The 23,865-nt window shown below is 34.8% G+C and overlaps 1 protein-coding gene across 1 annotated transcript; it reads left to right on the top strand.

The window, feature by feature from the left end:
* Positions 1-16,257: 16,257 nt before the first annotated feature.
* On the top strand, positions 16,258-16,851 carry LOC111892585 (uncharacterized). Its single transcript, XM_023888638.1, has one exon. The coding sequence runs from the start codon at positions 16,258-16,260 to the stop codon at positions 16,849-16,851; it is 594 nt and encodes a 197-aa protein (XP_023744406.1).
* Positions 16,852-23,865: the final 7,014 nt, after the last annotated feature.

The raw sequence follows: 23,865 nt of genomic DNA, 5'->3' as shown, positions 1-23,865 counted from the left end.
GTGTGAATTGTATGGACTTTGTTAGAAGGTTGTTAGAAGATTAAGGATAGGATATCAATTATTCTTATTATATCATTGCTAGTTGGGTTATTTTGTTAAGTAGTTGAAACAATTTGTATACAATCGTCACTCTACAATCGTTTCTCTCATTCTTTGACGTATATGAGCACGGTGATCTAATTTTGCTCGAATGTTGTGATCTGTTTTTTTTACTATGAGTAATTGTTTGTTGTTAATCAAACTTTTCATTTATTCTCAAATGATTGAACGTATTTCTATCAAATAGATACTTAAAAAAAGATACTTGAATATGTTTGTATTAAACCTTGTTAAGTTTTATAAATAAGGTTTTTGTTTAAAAATCATGGTATGAAATCCAAGGTTTTTATACTTTAACGAACGACCTTAATATTCTTTAATTTCTTTTCTTTGACGAAGATTCTCCTCTCTCTTATGCTCATTTTTGTTGTATTAATTGTAACCTTAATATGGTTGATCGATTTTCTAAGTTTTGTTAATTAGTTTTGGGTTTATTATTCATAATGTTTTAGGGTTTCTGGTTCTTCTTTCTAATTCTCAAATCTCATTCTTATCATTACGATGTTGGTGGTTGGAATCGGTGTGAATAAGTTTTTTTCAAAAATCCTAGTCTAGGGTTTGTGTTCGGCTCATGTTAGTTGTGTTGTTTGTTGTAACCTTGTGGTAAGATTTTTGTTATCCTGATCTCTTTAAGTTTCATTCACTTATCTAATTGGGTGAATACATTGGGATTCCTTTATAAGTACTTAATACCTTGTTTGATTGTAGCAAGTGGTTTCTAAATTTACTAGGATTTGGAAATCCCTTTGCCTATAAACATGATTTTTAAATTGAATTGTCAATCTTTGTTTTGGTTTGGTATATTTGGATTGTCTGGTCATTATTTTGAATTGCCTTTGGTCCTTTTCTTATTAGTTGGTAAAAGGTTATGTATATGTGGTTGGTTTATTCATATTTCAATAAAAATTGGTGACATAACATCTTCATCTTTTGTCACTAAGGAGTTTGGTAATCTTTAAATTAGTGAGACTTGTTATAGTCATACTAGTCATAATTTTATTACTACCGTTATAAGATGTAAACTTACCGGTACAAATAATTTTAGAGTTTGGTGTACTTCTATAGAAAGGATTTAAAAGGAAGAAAAAGAAAGGATTTAAAAGGAAGAAATAAATCAGGGTTTATAAATATATATAAACTTGTTGGAATGAAAGTGTAGTTAAAGAATAGGAAAAAGCTTATTTAGTGGTAATGTTTTGGATTCTTGGTGCAAATTCTAAGGATGCGTACTAGAGTTGTGTAACACCGTAAATTTTCGCACGGATTTTTCATTTTTAAAATCACATAAATGACATCAACACTTTTCACTAAATCTCAATATATCATTTATCAACAACGTGTGTTCATAATTATTTGAATAAAATCCAGGATCCTCGAAACACAACTCCATCTCGTGTGTACAATCAAATCGGAGCCTTCTCGTGATCTTGAGAAGTACCTGAAACACATAACACATAACACGGTAAGCACGAAGCTTAGTGAGTTCCCCAAAATACCACACACAAATAATTAGCCTCTCATGGCTATATCTCGATAAGGACCCTCCGGTCATGCGTCCCAGTGAGAACCCTCCGGTTCTCACAGCTTGGGTTGGACCCTCCGGTCATGTGTCTCAGTGAGAACCCTCTGGTTCCACCTCAGTGAAGACCCTACGATCTCACAACTCGGGTGGGACCCTCCGGTCCAAACTCAATCAGAATAATATAGCATACACCATAAAGACAAATATTACATAACTCAATATAAGCACATAGGATCAACATATACACAAAATAATATAACAGCGTAAGTCACAAAGACAGTATGCACGATAACACATATCACATTATAAACAATTAAGACCCTTCAGTCAATAATGTACTAAGACCCTCCGGTCAATAACGTATTAAGACCCTCCGGTCAATAACACGAATAAGACCCTCCGGTCACACATAAATTACCACACAGGTAAGTATAATGAGAAGACTCACCTCGGATGGCAGACAGATCCTATAAATGTTGCTGCTGTACTTCGGCCTCTAACACTGAGCCAAACCCACAATTAACCCCATTATGATCTAAGATCGAACCTTCACATATTAGGTCTAAATATGGTCCACCAACTAGTCCCATAAATAACCCAAGCCCATTGGGCCCACCGAGTCCCAATACCAAATGGGTCCGCAAAGGTCCACTAATAGCCCAACAATGGTCCAATTTTTCAAATTGGGCCCAAACCCTCATATGGGCCTTACCCTAAAGCCCATCTACATATTCTAGTCCACATGATTGTTCTCGGATGGCCCATCAATAGCCCAATCACCAAAGCCCAACAAAAAGGCCCAACTTAAGGCCCAAGTAAAATCAGGGTTTTCACATTAAAGGACAATTAGGGTTAAGTGTATCTTACTTAACCCATTAAGTCCATTACTCCACTAGGTCATTCACACAATGAAGTCGGACATAATTCACAATATCAATCTAAAAGTCCAACCGCGGGTCCCGGTAAAATCCAAACTAACAAACCCAAAATTAAGGTTTTCTAACCCAATCACAAAGTAGCCCAGTCCAAGATTAAGTGTTTAGGTCCATTAGGGCTCCACTAGGCCAGGCACCACCCACTGCCACCTCGGGCAGTGGTGGTCGACGGTGGCTCACAGCGGCAGGCGGTGGCAACCACCATTTCCAAAAGTGTTGGTGGTGGATTTTCTGGTTAATTACTCGCATATAATACCACATACGCTGAGAACAGCCTATATACTTGCTCATACTTGTATTCAGCCACCTCATGGTGGCTGCCATTACCGGAATGGACAGAAAACGACAGCCATAAGGCCACCGGCAGCAGCGGTGACGTCCCACGATGTTCAACCAATAAAAACGAAGAAGAAGAAAGAAGATGGGTGACATTTAGACTTATCGGCAGCTTCCCATTCGCTCACACCCAGCACAACGACAAATCAAAGATTCAACACTCGGTCTCGGTGGTTCATTCGACTACCACGACGTCTCCGGCATTAGGGTAGCATTTTCGGCGGCGAGGTGGTTGTTGGCGGAGGGTGGTGCTCGGTCACGACAGGGGCGGCGGCTGAAGGTGCTACATTGATGGTGGCAGTTGATGGTATAACGATTTAGGGTTAGGGTTGCTTAATGAAACACTGACCACCGGGAATGGAAGGCACGATTAAAGTCACGTGTCTCCATTCAAACTATTAAAGGATTTGGCAATCCTAGTCACAATGAGAGGCTAGGTTTAAGGTTTTACTGATCTTAAGGATGAAGGAGACTTTAGGAACCCTAAAATGAAGTTTATGGCGTTTAAATATGAAAGAAACCCTAAAATATCATGGGGTTGGGTTGCAACGCATCTTACGTCGGGAGCCACTATTACTCATGCTGTGAGCTCAATTTAAATCCAAACTTTTATTTTATTACTACTCATGTCGTGACCTCTCCATAGTCATGTCGTGAGCCTTAGATTTCTATCCAAAAATCATGCCTTGACTCCTCAAAGCCCAAAGTCAATCCGGTCTAGAAACTGGGTGTTATACTTGGACACTCACCAAGGTCCATAAGATATGCTAGAAGATAAAGATGAAGCTTGCAAGGTGTTTCTCCAAACCAAATGCTTCTTTCTCCTTCAAAGGTCATTACAAATACCAAAATGAGTTCACAAATGCAATGGAGGCTAGGGTTAGGGTTTCTTGTCTTGATAGGGTGATGGAGGTTGAATGATCATGAAACCCTAGCCATAATGTCCTTGAAATTGGGCCCAGAGCACAAGGATTAGGGTTTTCTCCTAAATCAGTTGCCACACCGTGGCGAGTCATTAAATCCCATGTTTCATGAAAATAACACCATGCCATGGTGAAGCTACACCACACCGTGGCCACCCAAGAAGGAAGACTTAAAAATTATAATGAATTGAATCATACCTAAAATGGGTGTTACATCTTGTTACTTCTAAGATAATAATATCTACTATTCTTCAAACAGAGATACATAAGTTAAAATTTATAATTCGGTTGTGTATTGGTGTTACGTAAACGCAACAGTAACTTGATGTTATAAAACATAGTATCATATATGATTTGGTGAGTAAGTGCATCAGTAACTTAACATTATAAGTGTTGGGCCCAGCCAGGACTAATTGATCTATTCAATTGAAGTCCAATAAAGTGTTTACTAATCGGGAAATCGAGAAACATAATCTTGGACAATGAGATTGATTATGATCCATGTCTCATGTCCATATGATATCTTGAAGAACAAAGGAATATCTGATCACTTATCTTAGGGCCGACAACTGATTTGAATAAGAGTTTGGCAGTGGCTTAGGAAAGCACACTTTGTTGTTCACTTTAAGGTCTATACTTGGAATTGTAGTTATAGACTTATCCGAGTGGGATATTTTTGGATTAGGGTGTCTAATCCAATAACTAAATTTGTATATCTTGAATTAGAAGCAAATTCCTTTTTGGGTTGCCCTCATAACTAGCAACTAAGAAGGATTACATTTGAAGAAAGAGGATAATTTGTTAGTTTATTCTATGAATAATAAATTAATTGGAATTTGAAATAAATGATTTTTTAAATATATTATATGATTAATATATTAATTGAAAATTAGAATTATTAATTTAGAATTGATCAACATTAATTGGAATTAATTAGAATTAATTAAGGTGTAAGGACTGTAGCTAACAATGTTCAAAGTTGAAAAGGGAAGGGTTCCAGAACCTTCCCTTATGGATGGTTTTGGAGTGCTCTTATGGGGCATTCTGGAAGCCTCCTTGATATAAAGAATCTGGATAACTACCTAGATTAAGTATATTATTATTTTATTCCAAATTAGGGTTTCCAGGGTTATCCTATCAACTATAAATAGGACCCCTTGGGCTCATAACTATTTCCACTCCTACATAATTAGAAGAACCAAATTTCTACTCCCCTCTCTTCCATCCCCTTGTGTTCTTGTTGCTAGGGTTTGGGTACAAACCATTAGAGGCATCATCTCTTTGGTGCTAAGCTTTCCAAGTTCAACAACTACAAGGATTGATGTGATTTGTTTATAATAACAAATCAAAAGGTATGTAACCCAAAACATAGTAGTTTTCAAAATTAGTTAGGGTTATGTTAGGTTTAGTTGTTCATGGTATGTTGCTTTCAAGGTGTATGACATAGACCCTTTATAGGATGCATGTACCCTATTAATTGTTAATTGTTTTTCCGTATATTACATGTTTTGTTTTCTATAAAATCCATAAATACTCATAAACATATATACATACATACAATGATTATAAACATATAATCAAATTTAAATGAGAGAGTGGGAGCTATAACTCACCTTTTTAGTTAGTGAAGACTAACTTCCATTTGCCCCCCAATCTTCACTTGATGCATCTTGACCCATCTTCTTGCTCAAGTCCTATTCATAAAACATTTCAATTTACTTAAAACTTATATTAACCTATTTAGAGCTTAATGACATTCTTATGTCAAAATGGTCACTTATGGATCAATATTCTATCTTTTCATTTTCTACTTCTAAATCCAATCCAAACAATGAATTAAGCATCATATACTACCTAATTTATTACTATCTAATTTCTAATGCATCAATTCATCATTACTACTATTTAGGGTTTCAAACCCTAGCTCTCAATATGTTGATTTCACCATGGAAATCAACCACAAAGCTTGATTAAAGCTTCTAAACACTCTTAGTGGTATCATATATAAGATATAGGTTGATCAAACCAAGTATTCTCACTAATCTAACACATTCACCATTAAAGCTTAAAGCTTAAGAAGATGGATAAATCATTATCTTAGTAGTGTAAGGATATTAAACCCTTTTTAGGCTCCATCACTATCCCATCCAATCTCTTTCTCGGCCTCAAAATTGGCACCCATCGGCTCTCCCCGACTATAGGGTGTTTTGGTTCGAAATGACGCTTTAATAGGTTTAAAACCGGTGTTCTGATTGTATAACCGCATCATGGTGGGAATTCCACCACGCCTTTGTGCACGATATTAGGTCTTGGTCAGCCTATGGCCGAGTCGTGATAACAATCTCCCCTAGCATCCTACTTTCTCCACCGTGTCGTGATATCCATATACCACGATGTGGTGCAAAGTACATTGCCTACTACTTATGATAAAGGACTCCTTCTGAATCACCGTTTTCCCTCACCACGTTGTGACAAGGACCTTGTCATGCTGTGGTGGCTGTAAATCAACAACCTTCATGGCTGATTTCATTCCAGCTTGGGACGGTTTTTTCTTCCAACTTCTAATGCGCATAACTTATTCATTTCTAACCCATTTTCTATGATCTTTATATCCACGCAAGGGTGGGGATATTTTCTAAAACTCCGTTAAGTCATTTCTCACTAATGTAATATGGGTCTTAATCTATTAAGTCACAAAATTATCCCAAAAAACATAAAATACCCATTTTATCCTTTTGACCAAAATGCATTTCCTCTCTTACAATTACTCATCTTATCTCATCTATAAAAATTTTCTTAATGATCATTTTGCCCTTTTGGTTAATATTTAACTAAAAGTCAAATCTCTTTAAATTTTGGGATCCTACAGATGGCCCGAGTTAATATTTGAAAATAGGGACTAAATATGAGTTTTGTCATATGCATGATGGACGATTGGTGTAATTTACCTATTTTTAATTTATGATATTGAAGAGAGATATCCAAACTGATTTGCTTCCAAACGACGCGATTACCACCACATAAAACTTCCTCCTTCTTTCTTAGTCGACGTTGTAACTTCTTCAGTCAGTGATGCTTCTGATCTAAAGGGCAAGTGAAGTAGAACCTATCTCTTCAGTCATTACATGTCTCAAAAAAGATTTCGTCTCTACTTCTTCCACGGATGATGCATTTATAAAGTGCAATCTTCATTGGATACCGATTCGAAATCTTTGATGAAACTCATACTAATGAGGAGTCATTAATTCTCGATTCGGTATTTTAGTACCAGAAAATTGAAATCAAATTTGACTAGATGTTGTTGAACTATCGCCAACAGTATCCAGATTGGAAGAAAGCCACAAAACAATCTGACATCTCGTCTTCTTCTTTAATCGAGTACATACACATGGCGCCCAATAAAACAAACGTTTATTTAAAGAGCTTCAACACAACAGCTTCAAATAACATGTATATGATGAACAAGTTAATGACTTGTAGATCGAGTGCAAGACTTGTATACAATCAAGATGTCTATGCACCCAACCATCTCTCTCTCTCTCTCTCTCTCTCTCTCTCTCTCTTTCTAATACGTTGGTGTGCGGTGATAAAGTCTATTTCGAGATGACTAATATCCTAAGAACATAATAGGAAAAGGGGAGCAACTTTGGAATTGATTTCATTCGTAACCCAAAACAATAGATTACAAGCAACTTAAATATGCAACTAGGTCCTAAAATTAAGCTGGAAATGGGAACATGCAGGAAATGGAAGACATGGACTAAAACAAATACTCTTGACGGGAAATAATGAAAACGTGGACTCTATCTAAATGCATGCATAATGGAAATAAGAATCAGTTAACTAAATAAATGTGTTTGTATCAATACTCCGCCCCTAAAAATGGCCTTGTCCTCAAGGCCAAAGTCATTCTGCTGTAGGTACGGCCATGGTGGATCGTTATCTGATTGAAGAAGGAGGAACTTGGGCGAGTTGCACTGGTGGTCGGGTTGATACTTAGCAGGACAATTGTAACATAGGCCTTCAGCCCTTCATTGTTGCATTTCGGTGAGACTTAATTTCTTGATCGGAAGTGGTGGAGAAGTGGAAGGAGACGCAACCAGCAAGGGTAAAGTCGGTGGTGGTGGGTCCGATGTACCAGTAGCAGGAAGAAGGTTATCATGGAGTTTGTCTTCAATTAATTTGGCGAGACCATAAGTGGCATGAAGTGTTTACGGGTTATGGATCGCAATCTCCGAATGAATGTCGGGACGTAAACCGGAGATAAAGCAGTTATGCAAGGATACAGAAGAGAGACCGATGACCCGGTTACTGACTCTTTCAAACTCGGTTTGGTAGGCGGAGACAATGGTGGTCTGTTGAAGCTTAAACAAGGTAGCTTGGTGATTTTCATATGTAGATGGCCCAAAACGCAGTTCAAGTGCGCATGTGAACTCAGGCCAAGTGCCAAGAAGGTTGTTGCTGGCAAGATGTTTGTACCAACTTAGAGCATCACCGGGAAAGTAGAAGACAACTAAGGAAAGGGGTTGAGGCGGTGGAATGGTGCAGTATGTGAAGTAATTATCGGCTTGGAAAATCCAATCGAGTGGGTTGGAACCATCAAAAGTCGGCAGGAGAATTTTCGGTGGTCGGAGGGTTTGACTCGGGACGTGTGGCGGGGGTGGTGGCGACGGCAGTGGAGGCTGATTAACATGTTGGTCGGTCAAAATTTGGATCAATTTGTCGAGTTTGGCATTGGTATCGGTGGTAATTTGAGCGATATGGAGCATGTGGGCGTGAAAGGCGGCGATTAGGTTGTCGGAGTTGGTGACCTTAGGGTTGTCGGAGGTGGAGCCGCTGTGTTCTGACTTGGGAGTCATGAGAACAAATGATGAAAGCACCAATTGATAAAGTCTATTTCGAGATGACTAATCTCCTAAGAACATAACAGGAAAAGGAGAGCAACTTTGGAACAATTTTTCTGATTTCATTCGTAACCCAAAACAATAGATTACAAGCAACTTAAATATGCAACTAGGTCCTAAAATTAAGCTGGAAATGGGAATATGCAGGAAATGGAAGACATGGACTAAAACAACTACTCTTGACTGGGAAATAATGAAAACGTGGACTCTATCTAAATGCATGCATAATGGAAATAAGAATCAGTCAACTAAATAAATGTATCATGCGGTGTGGTATTAATTGTCGCAAATATATGAGTTTGATTTTGATTGTCATCTTAAAACTCAGATTCAAAGAACATTTGATTCTTTATGTTTTCGATCCATTGTTTTATTTGATAAGGTGAAATATGATGGATTCATGTTTGAACCCCCCCCCCCCCCCCCCCCCCCCCCAAACATTGCCTCTTTCCACTGAGGGCAAAACTTCGTTTTAAGAAAATGATGGCGGGGATAGTTTGTTGAGAAATCTGGAGATTGAGATCAATTCAAAAACTTTAATTTCTTAGTATCATAAATTAACATTAAAATGGGTTGAAGGGTATAAATATCCGTGTATTAATTTTTCGATAAAGAAAAATAACATGTAGAAAAATCAGCTCTCAAAAACAAAACACAAGACCACACTCTTCAACCAATAACGACGCTGGAAACAAATCACCCCAATATTCTTTGACTTGTCTCTTAATTTTTTTTTCTTGCTTACCAAATCCTTATAAACTTTATTAAAACATCGAGAGCACCAAAGGGTTTTTATTGTTGATATTTGTCACTTTGTTCGTATGGAACAAACAAAGCCATTGGCCCATTAAGCATCAACTCATCTTTATATTGGGCTTCAAATCATACAAACATAAGCCCCAAATAAATTTCATATAATTATATGGCCATCGCACGTTGGCGAATGTCAGTCTGAGGAGAAATAAACTAACAATTTGTAATTTTGTATATTATTTCTATAAATTATTCATCGTGGTCTTCTTTTATGCAAACATCAAAACTTTAACTTGCATTTATTCATTGACAATTTGGTAGTAATTTAAATTTATACGTCCATAAGGGTGACCATGTAGACCCCCCTATAGACTTTGGACTTAAGTATAAGGTTGTGATCGGTTCACTGTTTTATGAACTGTTCTTATACTTTCTAATATTTTTATTTTTTATTATTTTTATTTTCTGTTATATATATATATATATATATATATATATATATATATATATATATATATATATATATATATATATATATATATATATTTTTTTTTTTTCTTTAAAAAGATTAGGTTTTCCACGCAAGGCTGACTACAATGGATATGGTTGTCTATCTTAATAGTTATTGTGGAAAGGTAAGTCGGGCTTAGAAGGCCTACCAAGTGTCTTATGTGGGTCCATTTAAACAAAGATACTGTTTGGATAAAGGATATTGGGAATTTGGAGTCTGGAGTCTGGAGATAACATTAATCATGGATTCTCTATCTTTTTTGCAATATTTGAAATTGAAAGCTTGATGTGTGCTTTTTGGGTAATTGCAGTAACCTAAACCAGTTCGAAACCAAGGTTCTGTTTGTTTTTTAAAAAAATCTCTTTAAATCATTTTTTCTGTGCGGTGCAGTATAACGCAACATTTTTTCTCTCGCAGCAGTTTGTTTTTTTGAAAACCTTCATACTACAAAACCTTTGCGCGTGTACTGCGTGACGCAGCACTTGATTTGCCTCTTCAACTTTTATTTTTTCCAATTGTTTTTTTTAGAACTTTAGTATAGCTTTTTTTTAAAAAAAAAAAAACTTTGATTTTTTTAAACTTTTATTTACGGATTTGATATAATTCATTTTTATAGTTTCCATAAAAAATTTTAACTTGATTTAAAAAAAAAAACTTTAATTTTTTTAATTTTTTTTTATTATTTCTGTTAATAATATTTTTAGTTTCAGTTACATCTTTTTTAACATGTGTAATTTTTTACGAATTTCGTAGACATCGTTTGCAATACCATCTTAATTTTTTTATTAGTTTTTTTTATGTTTTTGAAAATTAGTTTTTTTTAGAATAAAACTGTTAGTTTCTTTTATATTTTTTAAACCTTTTTTTAAAAGGCTTTATATTTTTGTTTTTTTACATGTTCTTTTTAGTATTCTTTTAATATTTTAATAGTAGAATTATTAAAATTTTGGTGTTGAGAATTATTTTCAGTTTATAAAATTAGTTTATTTAAATTTTAGTTTACTGCAACAGTCTGCAGATATTAAAAAACAAACATGCTTTTTATTATAGGCTGCAGCCGTTTGTTCCACCTCTTCTGCTACAGAGGATTGCAGAGGTGTTCCGCAAACTTAATAAATTATCCCTTCGAAAAAACAAACAATACCTAAAAAGTGTTTTTAGATATATTTTATATGGAATGAATCTAGCCATGTTTTAAAATCAGCTTTCGATAGTTTTTTGAAACATAAAACTTTTAATTTTAAAATAAAACTTGAATTAAATAATAATTTCTATTTGAAAGTATGTAATTTAAATTATTTTAGAACAAAAACAAGTAATATTTAATGGAAAATGTTCTACATATTATAAGAAAATTACTAGGTTTGCCTTAAAAAATCATATATATATATATATATATATATATATATATATATATATATATATATATATATATATATATATATATATATATAAGTTTGCTCGTTTTTTACTACAATTTTATATTCACCTCTCAAAATTTGTTGAGTGAAGTAAAATAAATACTGAGAATAAACTATAAATAGTCAGATGAGTCAAATATATAAATTAAACTGTAAATCCAAAAGTAAATATTTAAAGACACTTCAAAGGTTTTTAAGATTATCAAGATCTATATTGAGATTACACTAGGGAACATAAAATTAAACATATTAAAATCCCCATAATATAATGAATATTAACAATTTAGAAACTAAGCAGCTATTACGACATTTAATTTTGAGATGATAAGGACTTCATACTTTTACGAACTAAAAAAACATAAACAACTAATTTGGTGATGTGTCATTTTTTAATTTGATTTATCAAATGTTAGTTATCAAATTGGTAACTAAAAAGTTTAAAAGGAGGACAAGCGTATTATAGTAATTTACTATTCTTGATAGAAATTTGACACTAGCGACCCCACTTTAAAGATAGGCTCGAATTCTTGGGAAGTTTGAGTGTACAAAATATATTCTTTTCTTAATAGATCCGATAATTCATATTCAAAGAATACAAAAAACGCCTTACGCCTTACGCCTTACGTAATTATGCTAATGTACATCAATAATAATTTACTCTTATACGCCATAACAAAAATACTTTTTTTTTTTTTTTTTTTTTTTTTTTTTTTTTTTTTTTTTAATTTGAAAATAATTGTTGGAGTTTGAAGCAAAGCAACAACAATGGTTACATCACAGCATGGGTTTGTAACCATATGAGCCTAACTCCATGTCCCCATGACCAAACACAACCAACTTAGGTGCATATGTGTCTTTGGTTGGTTGTAGGGTTCAACCAACACACTAACTAACTTTTTTTTTTACCAAATATGTACCGAATACAATTGTTGTAAGAAGTTTGTTTAAATGATTATTGTTTGTTTCTCGTATATTATACTACAAACACAAAAGGGTAAGAAAGACGTCGAAAATTTCTAATTAAAACGGAAAACAAGAAAATCATTATGTTATAAGAAATCCAACCCTAAAAGAAAACAATGGTTACTATTTTTAAAAGTGGCAATGAACTTTAATATTCAAATCTGTCGGGCCACTAAAATCTTTTTCTATCATATGCATTTTGTTTTCGGAGATATTTTGTATTTATGTTACATGTCGTATGTGTATGGTTGATTTAAACCGGTCGATTCGAGTTGCTGCATCTTTGTGTTTTATTCGAATTTGATAGTGATCGATGCGGGTTGCATGATTATGAGTTTATGAGTATTCAAATCCATTTGAAAATACGACATTTAAGTGGTTAAAAACATGATGATGTAGTGGTGATCGTTATATTTATGATTAAGAAAGTAGATAAGTTAATTAAGTATTAAGTTACTTAAACCTAAATTTGTAGAAAACCTTTAACAATTAGTTGAACCTGGCTACAAAGGTGGTTCGTAAGTCAAAATGATTGAATATAATATTTGTTAGAAAAGGAAACTTATTAAATTTTCAATTACGACTGAAAAATCAGTTTTAGAAATGTTAAAATATGTTTTAATTTGGTTTCGATTCCAATCAAAGTTTGACATTTCTTATATGTATTTATTCTTCTAAAATTAATATTTGTTTTAGAGTGGGAAATTGATAAAGTTGCCCTAAAATAGATAAGCATTGCTTATGTTTCTCTCATATGACAATGAAAGAGACACAAAATTGACTAGAATTATTGTTTATTCAATAAAAAATACTACTTTTATTTGACTTGTAGTCTATTAACGTACGACAACAATGACAAGAACGTTGTCTTCCTAACAGTATTTTTAAAGTTATATTAACAACTACAAAATAAAAATTATGTTAAATGAAACGTTCAACCTATTAATATGAAAATAAGTCGATTATAATCTTATTGTATCCTTAACTAATAAAACAAATGAAACTAAACAAATTAGTTAAGAAGCATGGTAAACGCTGAAGTCACCAATACTATAATTAAAGGTTTAGGACAATTGAATTGTTATATATATATATATATATATATATATATATATATATATATATATATATATATATATATATATATATATATATATATATATATATATATATATATATATATAATTCAATAGAGAACTATAATTAACCAGATAACCAATGAACTAATTTTTTTTCAACTTTTAGAATTTATTTTTTATAAAAAAAAAACTAAAAATACAGAAATTCATAACTTTAATTTTTATCTTTTCTCCAATGATATTAAATTCGAAAGAAAAAAAAAATTCGTCAAATTCACAATGTGAATATAAATTCACACGGTGAATCCGAAAAATATATTTAACATTCACAATGTAATGTTATGAATTTAGATATTTTCAGTGTTTTTTTTTTGATAAAGAATAAACTCTAAAACTTGAAAAAAAATTGGTTCAATAATTATGTTCTCTATTGAACTTTTCCATATATATATATATATATATATATATATATATATATATATATATATATATATATATATATATATATATATATATATATATATATATATAGGCTTAGGTTATTCTATTTAAACGAATTATTGTGTTATTGTATGCATAAATATGGGCCAATCATTTCACTTAATTTAAGAAATTGATTAATATATATTATTAAATTAAAGATAACTGAAAAATACCATTTAATTTCATTCTAAGGGTATTTTAGACAATTGAGATAAATTTAAAAAAGGAAAATTCCATATTTTTTGGGATAATTAACTCTCTTGATTTTAAAATTCTAATTTTTTAAATTACTTTAATTTTAATTATAACGTAATTTTTATAATTAAACCCGATTTTATTCTGTTAGAATCATATTCTCTATGAATTTCAGGATACATATTTCTATTAGAATAATATTCTATGCGGATGCCGACACCGACTAATACACATTTTTTGATACAACTTCAAATTTTTCATTACATTCTTAAAAAAGTAAAAACTTTATATAATAGTCTATGACAATGAAATACTCACTAATAACAAATAAAAGTATATATATTATTCGACCTGAATATTCTAGCAGAATATATTATTACATATACTAATATCATTCTATTGTAGATTATTCTATCAGAAGAATATCTCTTTCCTTGATCATCGATGAAATTATACATTTAACGAAAATAAATGTCATGAATCAAATCATGTAAGAATAATATTCTCTGAGAATGCTTAGAATCACTTCCAAATTTGCGGTCCGTTCTTTAAGCATCAACTTTTGTCAAAACAAAACCAAATTGTAGTTTATATTCCAACAGAATTGGAATTCATGATTCTTTTTATCTTCTTCATGTCAATCTCAAGAATTGTACCACACGTTTATGTTTTCTTTCCCTTAGATCACGATTTACTCCATATCTATCAAAATTTACAACTATACAATAAGATCATCAAGATAATTGATTTTTTTTATCTATTTAACTTGTAAAACCCAATCAAAAGAATCATACCCAATCAAAGAAGAGATCATCACCATTGTTCTTCCTTCTCTTTTCTCCAAGTCAGTTGTGGTTGAACTCAGTTTCTGAGTGAACTCATTTAGGCCTTTTTGTACCTGGGCTGGGTCGACTCGGTCAAGGGGGACAACTTCAACAGCCGATATGTCTGCATAAGAGTTTGGGTGAATGAAAGCAAAGCCACTGCTGATGAATAGTGAAGATACTTGATCACTTACTGAGTTTGAAAACCAATTTCAAGGTAAAGGTCTACAGATTGACTGGTTCAAACACAAATTGAATTGAAACCAAATTGAGAACAAAGCAGCTACCAAGACTAATAATATTATCTAACAACCAATTAGTAACTTCATGGTGAGAAGTGAGATGATAACATACAGAACCCCAAATCAAACAAGCTTCATTAGTGTATCTACCCATTTGAAACTTCAAATAGAACTAGAACGTTCGATGAAGTTTCAAATCAAGGCTAGATAAGGGTTGGTGATATGGAAAAGGATGAAGACAAAGTGCATACATCGAGATGAAGTTTCAAATCACAGACTTGAAGAATTCGACAAACGAACAGTCGAAATAAGAAGAATAAAAACTTGTTATAAATTGGAGCTACACTTCGCTTCTTCTTCTCATCGAACTTCACAGCCTCCGTTTCCCATTCGCAACCGGCCAAAGACCGGCGACCTCCTTTGCCCTCACTCTCCTTTCTCTTTTGTTCCTATTAATCAAAGAACTCTGAAGATCTTGTCTCTTCGATTACCACCACCGGAAACACAACCTCGGCTTCCACCAATCGACAGCACCCCCAAACGATTCTAGCACCCGATTTCTTGAGTCTCCGTGACCTGCGCTCATTGATTTGCCTTCGTCCATCTTTGACCGATCAAAAGGAACACGGGTTTAAAAGTCCTAATCATTTAAGTGGATCCATGATTATAGGGATTATTTTTGGTAGTTACAAAACAAATTACTATATTACCCTTATTTATTTATTTAATTATTTAATTTTTTATTTAATTTTGATTGGCCCACATTTATGCATACAATAACACAATAATTAGTTTAAACAAATGAACCGAGCTCTCTCTCTCTCTCTCTCTCTCTCTCTCTCTCTATATATATATATATATATATATATATATATATATATATATTCTAATAAATGAATAATTTTAATCTCATTTTGCCAAATGTCACTTTAATACAACTCCTCATTAATATTATGTCATGTGTCATGTAGATATATTAGGCAACTCATTTCAAAATTTAAATTTACATTTTCTAATTATATGTGAAATTTGATTGATATATTAGGCAACTCCTTTTCATAATGATGATGGAGGGTTTAAATGTTATGATGAAAGCTGCCAGAGAGAAAGGGATATTTGACGGGATCCCCATTCCAAATACTAACATCTCTCTTTCTCATCTATTTTATGCAGACGACACTTTATTTATTGGAGATTGGTCAACGAAAAATGTTTCCAACCTGGCTAGAATACTTCGGTGTTTCCATGCTGTGTCGGGGTTAAAGGTGAACTCCAACAAGTCAAGGGTCTTTGGTGTTAGAGTTGAATTTGAGGAGGTGTGTAGTCGGGTCGGACCATTGGGTTGCGCTCTATCTTCTCTTCCATTTACTTACCTTGGAGTCCTAGTCGGTGAAAATATGAATAAGAAAAAAGCATGGAAGCCGATAATTGACAAAACCCGCTCCAAACTCTCCGTGTGGAAGGCTAAGACATTGAGTTTAAGTGGGATGGTGACTTTGGTGAAACATTTACTTGGAAACCTTCCAACTTTCTACTTCTCATTATTTCCAGCCCCCAATGGAATCATTGAAGAGCTTGAAAAAAAAAAATCCAAAGACAGTATTTATGAGGGAGTGGCTCGGAAAAGGCAACTGTGCATTAGGTTGCATAGGATAAACTAAAAGCTCCTAAGGATGTAGGTGGGACAGGTTTGGTTTCTCTTAGAAACCTAAATCAGACTCTTCTTGCTAAATGGTTGTGGAAGTTCAAAACATACCCTCAATCTCTATGGGCCTAAATTATAAGTGGTTTTCATAACCTTCCAAACTGGCCATGGTATTGTTTTGCAAAACATAATATGGGTGGGGTATGGTCAAGTATTGACAAAGCTAAGAATGGATTTTGGAGGCTGAATATAGATGTGAAGGAGATAATGAATACGATTGATGGTGGTTTAACGTGGAGTTCAAACTTTGTGGTGGATGGGAATTTTAACGTGGCGAAGCTGCAAAGTAGACTCGACAGAGCATCACATCCGGTCAGCGATGGTGAATTTTGGTGGCTAAATTTGGTTCCAAAAAAGGTGGTGAGTTTATCTGGCAAGCAAAATAGGGCAGGATCCCATCAGCAGAGGCGTTGGCTAGGAGGAACATTCTTGTTCCATCCCCAATGTGCGGGTTATGTGCAGACATAGAGGAATCAACTAGACACATTCTCACTTCCTATAGTCTGGCGAAGGATACTATAAATATGGTGCTTAGCTGGTGTGGAATTCCCACTCAATCATTTTTCTGGGGTTAATGAGGTGTTAGATTTTGCCAGAAAATGGGGACATTGTCCAAAAAAGAAAGAAGCACTAACCAATATTATATACAGATCTCTTTGGATTTTAAGGAAGGCTATGATTGCTCGAGTTTTTAGAGGTGAGACATCAAAACCGAAAAATATTGTGGATTCCATCAAAGCTATTAAATTTACTTGGAGAAAGTATAGAAGTCAAATAGGTGATAAAATGGAGTGGGATAAGTGGTGTGTATCACCATTAAACTGTAAATAATATATGTTTTCTTCTTCTCTATTGGATGTTAATTATGGCCCCTAGTATCTTGCTAGGCTGCATCATCAATAAAATTGTCGGTTAAAAAAAATATCTCTTAATTAATAATTTATATAAAATGATTTATTTAAAATAATTGATTAATAATTATAAATTTTTATTATGAAAACTTAATTAATTTTATAACCCGTGGTTTCCACGGGTTATAAACTTATATATATATATATATATATATATATATATATATATATATATATATATATATATATATATATATATATATATATATATATATATATATGAATTCAATTATCAATATATTATGCCTCAGTATTACTGACTAATCCTTGTTTTTTTCATTTTTGTTCATCAGCCCTTATTTTTTCGGTCATTTCCAATTCAGTCTTTCTATTATTCTTTCAGTCCTTTGCTGCCTCGTATGTCAATTGTTGCTGTCTTTGTTGTTCGTTTCAGAGTAGTTTTTTTCTTCAAAATAACTCTTTGTACATTGATTTGCATAGGTTTACATTTAAATGTTACCATCTTTACGATCCCTGACTCCAAGTGAATGATTGGTCAACAAAAAGAAGTTGTAGAAGTGGAATTCATGAACAATTCTTTTAAACAATAGTGTCATGGTTAACAGAGCCGATTTTGATGATTCAATTGCCCAGGACGAGATGGATAAAAAAGGCACTTAGGCCTTAACGTGTAACAAATTAACTTACACAAACTAATATTTTTTATTAAAATGACGATAAACTTTACAGCAATAGACAAAGAAAATCATAGTATTTTGATGAGTAATTACACATCCTAACAGCTAATCGACGATCCTTGAAGCGCTCCTACCATTCTTGATTGCAAATTGGTTTATCAATTCTTCATAGTCTATATTATCTAAGATTTCGTTCTCGATAGATATCATTGCCAAACCGCTAAGTATTTATTGTGTCATTGTGGAACGTAAGTAAGATTTCACAAACTTCAATTTTGAAAAACTCATTTCTGCAGATGCAACCGTTACTGGAACAGTCAACTATATTCTATATGCAATGCTTGAATTTGGGAAATAATCAAGTTCTTTCAAAAACTTCAAAACATCTATACGGTTGCTAAACTCATTGGTTTCCAATGTCTCAAATAATTTCAACTCGGTATAAAGTTCATCAGCATCAATATCCGATCTTTCTTCAAACTTGAGTACTTTTTCAAGACGGTGACAATACGACTTAAGATCTTTATCTTCAATTCCCCTCAAATTATGTGGAAATAAAAAACCAAATACTCTGCCACTCTTTGAATTATTCAAATCTTGTCTCAAGAGAAGAAATAGCTTGATCAACAATGAATAAGAAATAACTGACTCTAAAATTCTCTTCAGGTGTAAATGAAAATTCTTCGCTAGTTGAACTCTCATCAAACCTTCTTTTCCTTTCAATTAAAAACTTTTTTTGGAAATATTGGATCAATACCCATTTCACTAGCAATCTCCTTAGCTCCAACAATCGTTTTTGAAAAACCAGTTTCTCTATAATTCTTGAAGTACCCAATCAATTTGTTTATTTCTGTAATAGCATTATCAAGATGCATATTCTTTAATTGTAACTTCTTACTCACAATATTCACATGGTTTAGTATTTCATACCAAATAACAGTTGATACCAAAAATTCAAAGTCACCAAGTTCTTTTTCTGCTAGTGAAGTTGCTTCACTTGCAATTGCACCATCATTATCTTTTTCTCCAACTTGAAGTAAAGCTTCTTATACATCCACAAGTTGAATTTTAATAGCCTTTACACTCTCAACCTGGCTTTCCCAACGAGTTTGACACAATGACTTAAGACTCCAAGCTTTAACATTATCTTTCAAAATTTCCCACTTCTTAGTAGAATTTGTAAAAAATAGTATAAATGCATTAATCCAAAAAAGTTCTTGTAGCACCTGGTTCCTGGTATGTAAATCTTATTTGAGTATTTTCCATTTTTAGCCTTGGACTCGGCGAGTCGGCCTACGGGACCTGGGACACGTTTAAGTTGGCGACTCGGCGAGTCCATATCCTGTACTCGGCGAGTCACCGATGTTGGATGAAACCCTAAGTTTCAGGGGTTTGCACCCTATTTAAACCTCATGTCCGCCCCAATCCAGCCCCCAACCCTCGTTCAAAGCTTATTTCCTAGAGAGTTTGAAGCATTCTTGTGTGATTGAGAAGGAAGTGGTGTAGATCAAGAGGAAGGGAAGGAAACCAAGCATCTTAGTGTTCTCTTTGTGATTCCTTTGAGGTATAACCCGTTTTCCCTCTGTTTCTATGCTTATTACTCCATTAAGTCTTTCTTGACCCCTTTCCCAAGCTTGTATGTGCAATATAGTTCGTAATAAGCTGTTTGGCCTTTAGATCTAGGCATGGTTGAGCTCCAGGAGTTCAGATCTATTGCCTTTATGGACCCATATTGCATGAAGACCCTAGATCTACCCTTTTGGGTGCATTTTGAACCCTAAAATCCTTATTGGTGAATATCTACACGTAAAGTTGGAAACTTTACGTGTGATTCATGCTCTAGGAACCCAGATCTGTGAATGACATGGACAGGAATCGAACAAAACCGCGTATTTAGTGATTGCATGGCAACGACTCGACGAGTCGTTCATCTGACTAGGCGAGTCTGCTCGTGAGTCTTCGAGTTGTCCCCTTTTTGTAGTGTCGAGTGTGAGCAGTGAGTCACGGGGTGTGACTCAGTGAGTTGGAAGCTGAACTCATCCATGGAGGAACTCGGCGAGTCAATGCCCTGACTCGGTGAGTTCAAGGCAATCTCCTTAGACCAAGAACAGACTCGGCGAGTTGTTCATACAACTCGGTGAGTCGCAGCATAAGTGTTCTTCGGATGAAGATGAACTCGACGAGCTGTTCATACAACTCGGCGAGTCTTAGCATAAGTGTTCATCGGATGAAGATGAACTCGACGAGTTGTTCATACAACTCGACGAGTAGGATGAAGGACTTGAATATCAGTTTAGAAGGAGAACTCGTCGAGTCATCACCTAATTCGACGAGTAGAAACGGGATTCAAGACAATCGTTTGGGTAGGGACTCGGCGAGTTGGAGAGCCAACTCGGTGAGTCGGGTCAACTGAAAGTTGACTCTGACTTTGACTTAGGGCATGATCAGGGGTAAAATGGTCATTTTACCCAAAGGACAGTTAGCAGTGTTTGATTGAGTATGTTGTGGGAATTACAGCCGGAGGATTTCCGGAGCAGCAGCAGCAGCAGTAGACAGTCAGTTCCCGATCAGATCAGCAGCTACTTTGAGGTGAGTTACCTTCCAGTAGCGGTGAGTCTAAGGCTACAATGCCGGCCCACCAGTAGGAGACGTATGATAGATGATTGTCTATGTGATATCATCTAGGTTTGCTACTACCTGATATGTTATATGCTAGCATGATATGTTATATGTGATAGTAGTAGAGTTCGGTTGTTAGGACCGGAGGGTAGTCAGACACCCCAGATACATCTGAAAGTATGTGATGTTATGTTTATATGCTAGCATGATCTGTTATATGAGTTAGAGGTAGTAGGAGGGGAGCAGTCCCCGAGTTCGGTTAATAGGACCGAAGGGTAGTTCAGACACCCCATATATGTCTGATAATATGTTTTGTTATGATATGTGATAGTAGTAGCAGTAGGGGGTGAAATAGTCCCCGAGGATCGGTTGTTAGGACCGGCGGGTAGTCAGCACACCAGAATAGCTTGACACGGGTAGTCAGCACCCCAGAATAGCTTGACACGGGTAGTCAGCACCTCAGAATGACTTGACACGGGTATTCGGCACCCCAGAATGGCTTGACACGGGTAGTCGGCACCCCAGAATGGCCGTACCGGGTAGTCAGGCACCCCAGAATAGCCTGGCAGTATGTATGATATGTGTTGTATGGTATGTGGTACGATGGGGGAACTCACTAAGCTTTGTGCTTACATTTCTCAGTTGTTGTTTCAGGTACCTTTTCAGCCAAGGGGAAGGAGCAGGCGCGGTAGCGGCTCATCACACACACTCCTTGATTCCGCATTTATGAGTTTACCCTGGGATTGATACTCTGATATTTCGATTGGTTGTATGATTTGGCTTTTAGACATGGTTTACGTTGTGATGTGGTTGATCAAACAATGTTTTTAATTATTAATGTTTTCTAAAGTAATGTTTTAAAAACGAAATTTTTGGACGTGAAAATTGGGTCGTTACAGTTCTTTCCTTTAACACACTTGTTAGCCATATCACATAATGTTAGATTAAGAGAATGGCAACCACAAGGAGTGTAAAATGCTCGAGGATTTATATCTAAAAATCTCTTTTGCACTCCTTGGTGTTTTCCTTTCATGTTTGCTCCATTATCATAGCCTTGACCACACATATCATCAATTTCAAAACCAAGAGACTTTAACTCCTCAAGTGTAATATCAAATAGTCCTTTTCCAGAGGTATCATCAACATTCAAAAAACCTAAAAAGAACTCCTCGACAGTAATAGAATTATATGACAACGTTAAATACCTCACTATTATAGTCATTTGTTCCTGGTGACTTGAATCGGGAGTACAATCAAGTATGATTGAGTAGTAATTTGCTTCCTTTATCTTCTTGATAAGTTCTTTTTTAATTTCTTGAGCTAGCAAAGATATTAGTTCATTTTGGATTAAGTGGCCAAGATAATGCACATGAAGCCCATCACTTATCATCCGCCGCATATGCTCTTTGATAACCGGGTCAAACTCTTCCAACATTTCAATGACACTGTAACGCCCGCGTTTCCAGGCTAGGCATTTTCGTTGATGTAATAGTCTAGGTTAACCTTTGTAACCCGTTTTGAAATAATAAAAGTGTATTATTTGAGTATTATGTGTTTTGTGCTTAATTGCTTAATTATGTGGTTTGATTAATTAAGAATAAAAATAAGCGTCAAAATTAAAGTGTGAGATAAGCCCGATATCTTTTCATAAAGTTGTAGTGGTCGAAACAAGGATTCCGGTGATATAAGGAATGCCGAAATCCGAGTTATAACGAAGAAGTTATGACCTGTTGAAGTTTCACGACAGAACCGGCACGACCCAGCGCGACCCAGCGCGACGTAAATAGTGAATTTAAGGTAGATAGATATCTATACTTAGTGATATAAATGAGAATTGAAGATCTCATTGATAGTAGTGCAACGACGGAAAGACGGACGGAATCGGAGTTCAGATGAAGGAGTTATGAATTTCGAACGGAGTTTTCCTGTCACGGCCTACTAAAGATAATATATAAGTAATATACTTATAATATATTAAAAATAAAGTCAAAATTAGCCGATGGAGTCTAAACGAGAGTTGTAGAGCATAATCTCATCTTCGCGGCGATATAAAGAACGTCGAAAACAGAGTTCGTATGCGAAAGTTATGAATTTCTGAAGTTCGGGGCGCGAAACCCCAAAACTGTCAGAGACCACGACGTGGAAAATGTCATGTCACCTCCGGAAGGCCCCCAGATGCAACTTGGGATGACGCATGCAGTGACGACCAAGCCCACGACGTGGAAAAAGGTTGCCATGACGTGGCAAGGGCCAAATTTGCCCTATAAATAGATTTGAAGGGCTAGCCGTTTAGGGTTGTTATTTTCTCTCTTCTTTCTCCCTTTTTGCATCGATTTGCGTGCCAGAAGTACCCCGAAGCCCCGGTAATATTCCCGAGTCCCGAGGCAAGTCCCGAGATCCCGAAGATCCCGAGAAGTGCGGTTCCCGAGCCGAAGCTCTGCCCGCGAGAAGTTCGATTTTTGTGAAGATCTTTCAGATCTGCTGATGATTACTACTTCTGCAAGTCGTAGTGTTGTCCGATCATCTTCTGATCAAGTGAGTGTATACTACCTTTCATAAACACGATAATAATACAAGTATGGTTTGAGTGTATTAAGTATATTGTTGTTTATATGTGTGAATGTGTATTCACTTTCTTCTAACTCATAGATATGATTTATTCTCTATGAGATATGTGTTATGTGTGTGTGCCTCATCTGTTATGTGATATATGTGTTGATTAAAGCATGCTATACAGGTTTTTAAACTATGTATACAAATTGTATAATTTTTATCTACTAATATGTTGGGTAGAACATGGGT

Source organism: Lactuca sativa, chromosome 5 (assembly GCF_002870075.4).
Source record: "Lactuca sativa cultivar Salinas chromosome 5, Lsat_Salinas_v11, whole genome shotgun sequence".
Classification (NCBI taxonomy): domain Eukaryota; kingdom Viridiplantae; phylum Streptophyta; class Magnoliopsida; order Asterales; family Asteraceae; genus Lactuca; species Lactuca sativa.
The sequence above is the reverse complement of the archived record's forward strand: the minus strand, read 5'-3'. Positions and strand labels throughout refer to the sequence as shown.

Excerpts from the sequence above, each read along its gene's own strand:
- LOC111892585 (XM_023888638.1), top strand. The coding sequence starts at position 16,258 with ATGGAGGGTTTAAATGTTATGATGAAAGCTGCCAGAGAGAAAGGGATA.